Source organism: Vanessa atalanta, chromosome 28 (genome assembly GCF_905147765.1).
Source record: "Vanessa atalanta chromosome 28, ilVanAtal1.2, whole genome shotgun sequence".
Lineage (NCBI taxonomy): Eukaryota > Metazoa > Arthropoda > Insecta > Lepidoptera > Nymphalidae > Vanessa > Vanessa atalanta.
In genome coordinates, this window is record NC_061898.1 from 2,252,629 (window position 1) to 2,267,185 (window position 14,557).

The following is a 14,557-nucleotide window of genomic DNA, read 5'->3' on the forward strand; positions in this document are numbered from 1 at the left end:
CGGCGAAAGAAACTCAGCGGGTCTTTTTTTTTCGTCAAATTAGTTATATACATGATTGTATTTGAATAGAAACAGCCAGGAGGCGATCGTTTCATTCCCAAGGTGTGCTATCAAACATAAACTCACTAATTGTATAGTAACCTTTCGCACACAAGCGTTCCTTAACAATTTTTTTTAAATTTCGCAACAGAAGCATTTTGAACGCTTTCTGGGATCCTGTTGTAGAAGCGTATACGTTGCCCCAAGGGAGATCATGAGTTAAAACTCTGTCTGAGATATTATGGCAGTATTTATTTTAATATGAAGCACGTGACTAGACTTACATTAATAGCCTGTAAATTTCTGACTGCTGGGCTAAGGCCTCCTCTCCCTTCGAGGATAAGGTATGGAGCATATTCCACCACACTGCTCCAATGCGGGTGGAATACACATGTGGCAGAATTTCGTTGAAATTAGACACATGCAGGTTTCCTCACGATGTTTTCCTTCACCGCCGAGCACGAGATGAATTATAAACACAAATTAAGCACATGTAAGTTCAGTGGTGCTTGCCTAGCTTTGAACCCGAAATCATCGGTTAAGATGCACGTGTTCTAATCACTGGGCCATCTCGGCTCACAAAATTTTTTTTTAAATATATGACATATATATTTTTAACGAACACGTAGCGCTTCCAAACACATCAGTGTTCTATGTCCGTGTAATTTGATTTAAAGTCATATTTCGTAATGGCGTCCGTATAAATAAATATTAACCGCACATTGCTTCATGTATTGTTCGGAATTAGGTAAAGGATAATTAAGTATTCTGTTTTTAAATAGAAACGTCACGTGACAATTTTTTTTTATATCTTATTGTTTTTTTTTTTTTGTATTGCGATCTTTGACAAATGCGTTTGAAATTTGGTTACAAAGTTTTTCAAGTGGTTTTGGCGGGATGTGTATTGTCAAATGGTTAACATGGATCTATTTAGAAATTTAGAATTAATCAAAAGATTGTATAGTTTTTTTGTTAGCAATGTCCCACTATGAGGAGTTACTGATATCAGGGCCGGGTTTTATTTTTATTTCCTCACGAGAGATTCCGACGAGCTGACAGATATCAAGATATGGACAAATTATAATAAAGTCACTATTTACTGTTTTAAGAGATACCGATATTGAAATTAAAATATTTTAATTAATTCATAATATAATTATTAGGGTCTTCCCGCCTCTGTTGCTCTAGGGCCTCCACTCCTTTATGATTCTAGGGCATCCAGACGTTTAAATCCGACTCTGACTAATGTTCCTATTTACCCCTCCGATGAAGCTAAAGCCTGCTACTTTATATATTACTAGGGCTATACTATGTTAGTAAGAATTGACTGTTAAATAAATCATATGTAATATTCATGTTCTTGAAGAGATTTTGCTAGCAACGTATATATATGTTTCTAGTTAAGGAAGCTCTTTTTGTTATTGTTATTATGTTGGCCCTAGTGAACTTTACATCGACAGCGTTGGGGTGAGTACTAAACTCCGCCTTGATATTTGAGCCATCTCTGGCTCCGAGTGACGTCCATCTTCAATTCTTGAAGAATTGAGGATGGACTCAGGCCACCTCGGCTTAGGGCGCAGTCTATTGGGTGAGGGCGATCGGTGGGGTGCGGAATCGTTGTTTTTTTTCGGTCACTGGCTAGACGAGCTACACTACTCAAATTATGGTTGACTGAAAGGTGTTGGAAGTAGTGTTCCATATCGATAGTCGCTATCGATAGTTAAGGTCTTAGCGATAATATCGATAGGTTATAGATAGGATTGTCACGTGTTAATACTATCGATAGTATTGAAAAACCATTACTTTTAACCTGAACTATCGTTTTGACCAATACTATCGGTACATCGATAGTATTGGTCAAAATAAAACTGTCGATATCAATATATCAACCTGAATAGTTTTCGAGATCAACTGTCGATAGTTCTGCCCCACAGGTTGGAAGCCCACATAATGGCTCGGAGACTTCTCTTTTTTTGTATCATGTATGTAGTAATGCTGTTGGACCTACTTCACTATACAGCATCACAGGACGTTGGGGCGAGTACTAGACTTAGCCTTGAAACTTAAGCCCTTTCGAGCCCGAGGGTGACGTTCGTCCTGAGGGTGTCTCCTATGGGATTGAACCTCGGCTCAGAACGGAGTCGATAGGGTTGCAATCTGCTCTACCTCAGGGTGATCCAAACGAATATCTAGCCAGCGCGATTCAAAAATTTGACATATTGAAACAGCGCCATCTATCGGTACCGGGTTGTAACAAGCGCATTTAAACACACACGAGCAAGCTGGCACGCACGCACACATATAAAGGACATTTCAAAACCGCAATATCTTCATTAATCAACAATTACGTCAATTCATTGTAATTGAGATTTTAACTGAAATAGATTTAGAAGGAAACGAGGAAAATTCGTCATGTTGTTGAACGTCTACGCGTTCCCGGTATTCGGTACTAGCAACAACTTTACCGGGAAATTAATAATCTGTGGTCTATTTCGATTTGTTTGTGGAATTCACTTGAAGGTCGACCTTTATTGGACCATATAGTACGACCTACCTCGTTGTTTCAGTGGCTATATATAAGACCGTAGATTCCAAAATTCTAGCTTCAATCCTAAGGTCAGACCAGTGAAAAGAGTCCTGAATTTGGAAGTGTATGATTCCGTGCTATGGGAACCAAGTAAAGCTGTCGTTGTTGAGCCTGGATATTTCCGGTCGTGCTATTTGCCGTCTTATCGAATTATAAGACCAACGAAAAAGACATCTGGGTTTACGCACACACTTGCTCTAAAACATGTCTAGTCGTCCTTATCATTAGCGATGGTAGCCAAAATCGGTCAAGAGGACACCATTACATATAAACAATTAAACATACCTACATCAACTGAGAAAGTGTGCGAAAATAAACGACAGACGTAGCTCTTAACACGATGAAACCGAAAATAGACAAATATTTACAAACACTCAGGCATACGCACTCATAGACAATTTCGCGTACTACACACGCACACTACCAGCAACTGTCAAATGTCAGCCATTATATATGTTAACTCTGAGGGACTCTCTAAAAGTGATTGTCGACTGAACAGTTTTACGAAATTGCACATATCCGTGAACTAATTTTATCTTTTAAGACTTGCAGCGGGCCCCTGATGCTAAGTGGTCACCAAAAAAAGTCAGTAGTAGACATTGGTGCTGTAAGAATTTTGAACCTCGAAAACAACAACAACAACTCGGCAAAACGCTGTTGATCTCGACCTTAATATTACTAACTTAAGATATTTTTCTTCAAGCTCAGGTAAAGGCTCGGTCAATTGACTTTTTTTTTAACTATACTTCTATTCAAGGTCGTTGAAAGGCTCGGCCTTCGACTTGGGAACTTCTGGAAGCTCAATGAGATCTCATTTTTTTTTTTTCTTAAAATTGATTCCTAAGATACTTGGTGTAATGCATGTTAAGCACGGCGATATAATTTTCAATGAACTATTCTTATTCTGAATCAATGGAAAATGAGTTCTAAAGTGGTCAAAGTCTGAACATCTGTTCCTCTTTTCTATCGTACAAAGTTACTTCAATCGTGTATCGATTGCAAAAAATAATAACGTATACCAAACCTCAAGAATCGTAGTCAATATGTTCCTGTCCCATAAAATCATTTAAACTATTATGAGAAATTCAATTAAAAGTAATGCTTGGACGCGCTTACGATCTTCTAGAAAAACTTCACATTAAAGATAACTTTAACTTGTCATCTTATTAATATCATTTTATCTGAATATCATTCACAATTCTTGTAAAATTTGTTTACTATATGGAATTCATAGCAAAATCAAAATATACTTTATTCAAGTAAGCTTTTACAACTTTTGAATCGTCGTCTTACGGAACTATATCAAGTAAAGCTCCCACCGATTCAGAATGATAATTCTACCGAGAAGAACCGGCAAGAAACTCAGTAGTTTTTCCAACATTTAAAGTACAAAGTTATGTATGTTAGTTAAACACAATTATATATAATATCCTACTTAAAGTCAACAAGTATATTGACTCCACGCTTTTTTATCTATATAATCTTGTGTTGAATAATATGCCACAATTATTAATGTTTTGTTAATTAACTGCCTTAATTATAAGGGACGAGATGGCCCAGTGGTTAGAACGCGTGCGTCTTAACCGATGATTTCGGGTTCAAACCCAGGCAAGCACCACTGAATTTTCATGTGCTTAATTTGTGTTTATAATTCATCTCGTGCTCGGCGGTTAAGGAAAAACATCGGGAAGCCTGCATGTGTCTAATTTCAACGAAATTCTGCTGCATGTGTATTCTACCCGCATGTTGGAATATGTTCCAAACGTTCTCCTCAAAAGGAAGAGAAGGCCTTAGTCCAGCAGTGGGAAATTTACAGGTTCTTAATGTAAAAAAAATCGCTTCAAAATCCTCAATGTAATTTAAAATAAATAAACGAAGGATCATATCGGAAAGCGAGACCGCAACGCAATGTCGGTTAAAACTTAAAGATTCCAACACGAAATTGTCAAGCGAAGCCGGAACGAACTATATAATTAATAGATTCAGTAAACCGCGTTAACTTAGACGTCACGAGTGGATAACGGCACGTTAGTAATACCGGTCGACCATCGATTGAAAACGCTATGCAGTGCTATGCGATATATATCTTTGATAATAACGACAGATGAGATCTGTTATAAATACTTGGATTTGAACCTGCGACGTATATGTTTATTTTTAATAAATTATGGTGGACATGCTAATGAGTCATCTGATGGTGAGTGGTCACCATTACCCATAGACATAGGGGATGTTAGAAATATTAACCATTTCTTAGCATTTGTCTCGGATTTAGATATAAAGCCTATGTTCTTCCTTGCCGGTTCTTCGCGGCTGAATCTACATTCCGGCGGTAGGTTAACTTAATATAGTTTGTAAAATTATGATTCAAAGGTGATTGTAAAAGCCTACTTGAATAATATATATTTTGATTTTTTTGGTGGTCCAAGCTTACTTCGTATCAAATTTCATCAAATTCGGTTCAGTCGTGTAGCAAACGCGTAACAGATAGACAGACACCTACTTTCGCATTTATAATATCAGAATAGATTGTAAACAATAACATAGACTCAACTACGTTTGCTTCGTGAGTGACCCAGTGTAACTACAGTCACAGGGGACATCATCTTGGCTTCCAAGGTTGGTTATGAACTGGCGATGCGGGGAATGGTTAATATATCTTACAACGCCAACGTCTACGACCACATCCCAACAGTTAGCCCATTTTCCAGAATGCCCACATACCTATCTGTACGTAGTATAAAACAAAGTCGCTTCCCGCTGTACGCTTGGATCTTTTAAACTACCCAAGGCATTTTAATGCGGTTTTCGTCAATAAACGGAACGATTCAATAGGAAGCTTTATATGTATAATACATGCATATTATAGAACAGAAGAGAAGAGAACTTTAACTTTCCGGACAACACAATAATTTGTCTTAAAAGAGAAGTATAACACGCGCATGTAACATATCATCGTAAGTCGGTTTCCGACGGTGATATACGAAGTGAGTTACGGAATAGCTCGAATTATTTATCATAATAACTAGGCTGAAGTTTTGACACGCTTTATCTAATCGAAAATGATGAATAAAAATATTTGCTAGCTGATACGAATTGCATTATTTTTAGTATGTTTTTCATTTTTTATAATAAAAAGAAATTTCGTATGCGTTTTATTCTGGTGGAGGACGAGCTAATGGTCTAATAGTAAGAGATCACCACTGCGATATATATATATATACATATATATTATTATAGGCGAAGTACATATATCACAAAAGCGCGAAAAATTAAATTTATAAATATAATAAACATTACATCAACTTTTTGTAATGTTTTTTTTATGGCATTGGTTGGCGGACGAGCATATGAGCCACCTGATGTTATGTGGTCACCACCGCCGATAGACAAAGGCGCTGTAAGAAATACCATTGCTTACATCACCTATGCGCCACCAACCTTGGGAACTGAGATGTTATGTCCCTTGTGCCTGTGATTACACTTGTTCACTCACCCTTCTAACCGGAACACAACAATACAGAGTACTGTTATTTGGCGGTAGAATATCTGATGAGTGGATGGTACCTACCATGACGGGCTTGCACAAAGCCCTACCACCAAGTAATAATAATATATAATATAGCGATATCTAATGGTTTTAAATATATGACATTATAATTAGTATAGTAAATTTAGGAAAAGTAGGACAGGTGTCAGAATTGTCGATTTTAAGCAACGACTTCCCAAAGATAATACATCCTTCTTTCCCTGTGACGCGATATGCCTTTGTATAATAATATATCAATGTTATTTTTAACTTTGCTCACTAATAAATTTGGTACTTACGTGTCGACGCCACCGCCGCACATAAGTACCATAAACTTAAATCTCATGTCAAAAAAAGATTGATAAATAAGGCATATTACTCAATACAAGATTATATTTACGACAAAAAACTTGGAGTTAGTACTTGTTTATTTCCAAACAGAATAAACTTATATTTAAATGACATAAATTCTGATGGAAAACAGTTACTACTGAGTTTCTTGCTAGTTTCTCGGTAGGATCTACTGTCGGAACCGGCGGTAACTTGACACGTGATATAAAGTGTTATCTAAATATTTATCGTGTATTTAAATAAATAAATATAAATATTGGACATCACATACATTACTCTGATCCCAATGTAATTAGCTAAAGCACTTGTGTTATGGAAAATCAGACGTAACGACGGCATCACATACACCCAGATCCAGGACAACATAGAAAACTAATGAACTTTTTCTGAAACCATGAAAACCGGTGTACACACTGTTCGACCACGGAGGTCGTCGTATCTATAATACATCTTTAAAAACAATTACATGGTTGAACTGTGACAAAAGTCTTAATGTATAACAAAATGGTCATCAAACGAAACACAGATCAAGTACTGGCTGTCCTAGCTAGGCTGATTAAATAACCTGTATACGGCTAATCAGTCCTCTCCCGAAAGTTGATATAATTAAAATACATTAGAAATATCGCCTAGGTGACTACAAAAAGTATCTTATGTAAAGTGTTTGTAGGTAAATAGTAGAGATATGATTTTTTGTGGGTGCGTGAATCCAGAATCAAAACGTCAGATAAAAAGATAATTCAGTTAGGAGTAAAAACAGCTAAATTAAATTTTCAATTGGTTAATACATTTCAATCAAATATATGAAAAACATCGTTAATTGAGAATTCAATTATAATTAAGTACGTACACATTAATTGTTATATAATTAATGATAATGAATATTTTGTGGCGTGGCGTTTCTTAAATATGAATGCGCGTCATCAAAATCTATGAACTTATACCCTGTTCAAGTTAGCTTGATCTTTTTGACAGACGGGCTAGTGATGGGAAACAGAAAATATAACATTTATATAACGGTCGATGGAACGATGGAATTAGAATTCAATTTTTCTAAAAATAGTTATACCAGATAAAAACACTCCAACCAAAAGGACCCCCGTTCATAACAATAACTTAACAATGATCTTTAATCAGGATTTTTGTAATCGATAATTGTAGCAGTTACTGCCTGTTATTCGCGTCCCTACAGTCCGACGATACTTTCAGTGTTTCTATTTAAATTTTACTTTGAAACAATAATATCTATTAGAAAAAAAGTCTTAACGCTTGAATCCTTAGAAACTTTTGTATTATATGTATTTATTTTTTTTAAATATTTTTAAAATTTTTAATATCATTAAATTAAGAAAATAATATGTTCGTCATTGCAAAGAAAGTTATGTCGATCAGAAAAAAATACATCTGTCAAAAAGATCAAGCTATCTTGTACAGGGTATAAAACTTTATGTCGAATTTAAATATCAATTAATGCAATGAAAATCCAAGTCGGGCCGATAAAAAGTTATTGAGTTTTTCTGGTGAAAACTTCTCAGCAACATCCCGGAGTATTGACAGTTGGGAGTGGGTATACTCCCGTGCTGAAAGCCCGTAAATCCATTGGGTGCGCGCCTGAACTCTTTCCGGTCGTGTTGGGTTTTCCGTTCCATTGTATTATGAGAGTATACATAAACGCGACATCAGAGTCGCCGAGGCTGTGCTCTCTCTGATCGAGCACGGAGCAGGGTCCGCTGGATTGCAGTAATTAGGATAAAAATTTAGGATAAAAAAGATAAAAAAACTACTATATACAGTATTTATATATATTATATATTACCATATATTATTTAAAAATGAAATTTCATGTGCTTAATTTGTGTTTATAATTCATCTCGTGCTCGGCGGTGAAGGAAAACATCGTGAGGAAACCTGCATGTGTCTAATTTCAACGAAATTCAGCCACATGTGTATTCCGCCAACCCGCATTGGAGCAGCGTGGTGGAATATGCTCCAAACCTTCTCCTCAAAGGGAGAGGAGGCCTTTATCCCAGCAGTGGGACATTTACGGGCTGCTTATGTTATGTTATGTAATAATAATAATAATAATAATAATAACTCTTTATTGTACACACACAAGTAAAAAAAAACTTACATTCAATAACACAATATTAAAAAAAAAAAAAAATGTACAACAGGCGGTCTTATCGCTTAACAGCGATTTCTTCCAGACAACCAGCATGGAGGAGTTAATGTGAAAAAGCGGAAAGCGGGTGTACAGCACAGAAGTTAAATACTATATGAAATTATATTTATACACAAATTATTACACTAAACAAGATAAATATATTACCCAAATACATATACATATATATCGAAACATAAAACATACCTACCAACATACATACATACATACATAGATACATACCTACGTACATACATACATACATACATACATACATACATATATACATACATACATACATACATACATACATACACACATACATACATATAGATATACATAGCATGTCATAAACTTATGTACGAGTACAATCGAATACAAATATAAATAGCTAGTGATAATGTAATTGACAGCAAACTTAAAGCCTTAAATAGTATTCCTTAACTTTATTTTTAAAAGATTTAAGTGATTTCGCATGCCTAATGTGTAACGGAAGGGTATTCCACAAGCGTGCTGCTTCAATACAAAAGGACTTGCTGTAATAAGTAGTGGAGTGATTGCGAATTTTCAAAGTGAGACGTTCACTGGAACGAAGCGATCTATTATGGGAGTCACAGAGAAATTCAAAGTTTTCCTTTAAATACGAAGGGAGAATAGGACTAAATAATATAGAATATAGAAGAGATAGTATGTGCGTACTCCTGCGAAGACGTATAGGAAGCCACTTGAGCCCTTCACGAAACTCAGAAACGTGGTCATACTTGCGAAGTCCAAATATGAACCGAATACAGAGGTTTTGGAGACGCTCAAGTTTATTCAGCTGATCCTCCCTTAAGTCTAGATAGCAAGTATCGGCGTAATCAAGGATAGGATGAAGAAGAGACTTGGCAAGAGCAACTTTAGTTGGAAAAGGAAGAAAATTACGCAACCTTCTTAGTGAACCGATTGATGAAAATATTTTCCTGCTAACTTCACATATCTGTGGATCCCACGACAAAAATTTATCAAATGTTATACCTAAGTTCTTGACTGTTTCACTGTAAGGGATAATGACACCGGCAAAAGTAATTTGAGGCACAATCGAGCAATTAATCCGCGAAATAAGCTGTTGACTTCCGATAATTATAGCTTGCGATTTGGAAGGATTAACCTGCAAACCAAACTCTCTGCTCCATCTGTTGATATGTTCGAGGTCTTTATTTATGGTACCTATCGTATTAGGCAGATCTTCTATGTTTGTGTGCATGTAAATCTGGAGATCGTCAGCATACAGGTGGTAGGAAGAAAAAATATATTTGGTAATAGTATTAATAAAAAGTGAAAATAGAAGTGGAGACATCACGCCACCTTGCGGTACACCAGCTTTGACGGTAGTCCAGTCAGAAAAAGTGTCGTTAAGTCGCACTCGATGCCGGCGACCGTGCAAGTAAGAGTGAAACCAGTCAATCGTTATAGGAGAAATGTTAAGAGAACGCAATACGGCAAGCAAGATGTCAAAATCTACACTATTCATTACTGAAGTCGAGTAAAGTCAAAACAGTGAGCTGACGCTTGTCTTTAGCCATGCGAATATCATCAGTGATTTTTACTAATGCCGTAGTCGTACTATGGCCGGAGCGGAATCCGGATTGAAAGGGATTGAAAAGATTGTATCTACAGAGGAAAAGATTAAGTTGATTATAAGTTAGACGTTCAAGAACTTTAGAGAGGAAAGGAAGAATAGATATAGGACGTAGATCGGAAAAGGAAGTCGAGGTGGGTTTTTTTGGCAAGGGAATGATTAAAGCATCTTTCCAACAAGAAGGAAATGTGCCACTCTCAATGGAAAAATTTAAAATATTTGTTATTATAGGAACTAAATTATCTATAATAGGAATTATCATTTGGCGACTAATGCAATCAGAACCAACACTGTTAGATGATACGGCAAGAATATTCTTCTTAACATCACTACACGTGAATTGACTGAATCGAAAAGAGGGAAGATCAGGAGTTGTGGAAGAAGAAATTTTAGAAATTGTATTTAATTTTGTTGTATTATCAATAGTGACAGAGGATGAGAAATGCTGATTTAGTAAATTTAGATTTATGTTTTCAGAATATAGATCTTGTTGTTGTTTCCCAACTCCTAGTGATTTGAGGAAATTCCAAACTCGGGCTGAGTCATTTTCCTCAATAACTGACTTATAGATATGGCGTCGATGTTCATCCCTACAAAGCCTGTTACAGCGATTCCGAGCTCTCCGGTACTTCTCACGATTTATGTCATTGGGATCAAGTCTAAAATTAGCTTTGGCTATATTCCTTTTCTTTTGCAAGGATTTCACTTCGTCAGTCAACCATGGTGCCGGCAGATGTTTCAGTAGCACTGGTCGAATAGGAGCATGCTTGTCATAAAGTTGAGTTAAGAGGATATTGAAAGTATTTAGCTTCTCATCAATTGATGAAGCATTAAGCACTCCGGACCAGTCGATATTCGACACATCCTCAACGAGCCTTTCAAAGTTAACCCTACAAAAATTACGCCTCATAACAATTTTACGTTTAGCTTTAGGAGGTCTTAGTTTGTAAGACAAGAAAAGAAGATCATGATAGGAAAAGGCAGTAGCAGCAAATTGACCGAATTTTTCGACATGAGTGTCAGAAGAGACAAGGATTAAATCGAGCAGAGAAGGTAAGCAGTTAGGAAATGTGTGGGTCGCAGACAGTGGCAATATGTGCATGTCAGCTGCTTGTACAATAGAAGTAAAGCGTGAAGTTCGAAAGTCATTTTTAAGAAGACAAGTATTAAAATCGCCCATTATTATTTTATGTGTATACAGAGGAGCATATTTTTCTAAAAGGTGTTCAAAAGACATAAAATAATCGATGGTAAGGCTAGGATTATAGTAAACGCCTAAAAGAAGCTTGGTGTTGGAAAATAGGACCTCAATAAATAGATGTTCTGCTCCGGGGCTATTTTGGTGTTGCGATAAATCAATAACAGTAAAAGGAATGTGCGATCGCAAATAAATGGCAACACCGCCTCCAGAACGACCTAAACGGTCATTCCGAATCAAGCGAAAACCCGGTAAGCTGAATGATGTCGAAGGGTGACATGGTTTCAGCCATGATTCTGAAACCAAAATAGCATGCAAATTATTATTTTGAAACGAAGTCAACATATCCGAAAAATGAGCGGGAACACTCTGAGCATTAATGTGAACCAAGTTAAAAAGCTTTGAAGCGTCGCTAAACTGTGCATTTAATTCATCGCAAAGTGTGGGTAGACTAAGAAAACTGTCATTGCTATCTGTTTCACTACAAGTACAAAATGTATCCGACGAATCATCATCGTTCTGACTCATAATATAAATCAAATAAATAAAATAAAAAATAAAAATATATTTATAATGTATATGAATGTAAATGTTTGATAAAAATACTATATAATTTAAAAAATGTATATTAATAAAATAATAAAAATAATAAAAACAAAACAACTTGAGCTCAATTCACATTTCCACCAGCTACGAGAAGCTGACTAAAGCCACTAAGAAACAAGCAAAAAAGCAAAAAAAAAAAAAAAATATACAAAAAAAGTGAACAAAAAAAAAAAAAAAAAGTAGCAATAATTATAAAAAAAAAAAAAAAAATATTCAGAGTACTAATAAAAACCAAGAAACCATTCGCAAAGTAAAATACTTAAACTTTTCCCGTAAGTATCAAATATACAACCCAGACATAGATAAATTAAGATTTAAAAAAAAAAAAAAGTTATTTAAAAAAAAAAAGCAAAAAAAAAAAAATAGTAAATCTTTTTAAAGCTAATAAAAAAAAAAAAGAAATTTGAATACAACGAAATATTGTCCAAAGTCTGTCCACAGACAATTTGTTTTAGAGTGTTTACTATAATCTACATGTATCAATACTCTGTGGGAGCGTATCTACTGTGTCATTCGCTGGAATTAAAACATCAATAATATATAGTATAACCACAACCACATTACAACAATAGTGAACTAGGCATTTAAAAAAGTAAAATAACTACATGAATAATATATGACTTGTGCAAAATATAAAGATTATAAAAAGACTATACTGTAGTATACAAATCATATAGGTAATAAACACATCGGTTGCAAAAATATATGTATGTATGTTATTTAAAAATATCTGCAGATTTTTATTATAGAAACGGATACCTTGTTTCAAGCAGGATTTATTGACTTTGCGGAGTCGGAAACTTGGCGTTATAAGCTTATCAATGACTGAACATATAATGACTCTATCAAAGTGATCAATGTTATTATTTACACTCACACTTGTCCATATAATATGTCCTGTGACTGATCTCCCTTGAGTGAGTGGGTTTGTTTGTGATATCATAACTCGTGAATCACTTATCTTGGATGACTGCATTCTGCACAGTCATAATACGATACGCCTCTCCTTTTACGTCTTATGTCGTTTATCGAGGAAGTCTAGTGGTGATGACGTCCTCCTGACCGATTCCGACAAAATATATTATCAAAGTGCTGATGAATACGTAAACTTTTGGGCACTCTGTATTGCCTCGCTTTCATGATCCGTTAGGACGCTAAACTGACACGACCAACAACACAGGACAAATAGATATCCACAGCCATCTTACGAACTCCTTGCTTTAAAAAAAAAACATAGTAATTAAAGTTTATGTAACCTTTTTTCATAAATAGAATTATAAGTAACATTAAAAAAAAACAGTCAGGGTTGTTCTACGTCTGTCTAGAAGGACAAGAAAAGCTCCAACTCCAGCAAAGATCTGCTGAGATCAAATAAATAAGATAAATTGTAAACCGCCACACCTGATCAAATCTAAAAAGTGTTAAAAGGCACGGACACGGCCTGTGAATTTCTCGACAGAAAAATCACAAGGTTTTTTTAAAGGTCCTATCATTTTGAACTCGAATCTTCGAGGTCTGTAGACTGTGACATAAGCCCACTAGATGCAATCATAAACGATAATAGAAAGTTTATATTATATTACTTTCATATACATTTTTTAGCTATGGTTATCGGCTGCAAACCCACGCTGTTTCCAAAAACTAAAGGTCCTGTGGCTAACTTCAGTCCGGTCCAGCAAAGCTAAGGTCCCAATGCGTGCAATTGAACATTGAACAACACTGTAATTTCAGACACAAGGGACATAAAATATCAAAAAATAGTTCGTGTCAGAAATGTTAAAAATTTCAAACGAGGTCAGTCTATAAACAGTGAAGGTATTATCCTATCTTGTAATATGATAAATATAGTTAAAACATTATCATTTATAGTAAAATTTATTTTCAGATCAGCGATGGAGTTAAAATCACCAAAAGCGAAGAAAAAGTCACCGATAGCGTGGAAGAAAATGCTCCGGTCGCCAGCCCTCCTCCTCCTGCTACTAGGTTCGATAAACTGTGACATTGACAGCGATTTGAATTTAGAACATTCGAACTCTAGCCAAAGACAAAGTGATTTGAAATTAAGGCATAGACACGAAGTGAGTAACGACAGTTTCATAGACAAGCGAGTTTTGAGTGAAATAAAGTACTTGAGGCGGCATTTAAATAGGGAGATTATTAATTTCGTAATGACTGATGTGTTAATTGATGGTGAAATTGAAAACAGAGTTCATTTCAATGGTGTGACGGCTAAGGAGACCTTCGTTGGCGTTGATGGGTAAGTTATCAACACTAGCTTATAAGTGCATGTTATACCAGTAGATGGCGCAGATCAATTAATGTTCGTTTCTGAATCGCGGTGGCAAGATTTTGAACCCAGAATATATACATTTCAAAATAATTCCAATAAGCGAATTGTCTACGCATAGTCTTGGATTGCCTATGATACATGCGTAATGTAGACTTCGAGATCTTTGCGATATAAC

The 14,557-nt window shown here is 35.6% G+C and overlaps 1 protein-coding gene across 3 annotated transcripts in view; it reads left to right on the forward strand.

Moving 5' to 3' along the window:
* Positions 1-14,557, forward strand: part of LOC125074628 — an 82,305-nt gene that overhangs the window by 9,846 nt on the left and 57,902 nt on the right. For all 3 annotated transcript variants that reach the window (XM_047686000.1, XM_047685999.1, XM_047685998.1), the window contains exon 2: positions 13,978-14,349. In XM_047686000.1, coding sequence (XP_047541956.1) covers positions 13,985-14,349 — 365 coding nt within the window. In that variant the 5' untranslated portion in view covers positions 13,978-13,984. The remainder of the gene's footprint in view (positions 1-13,977; positions 14,350-14,557) is intronic.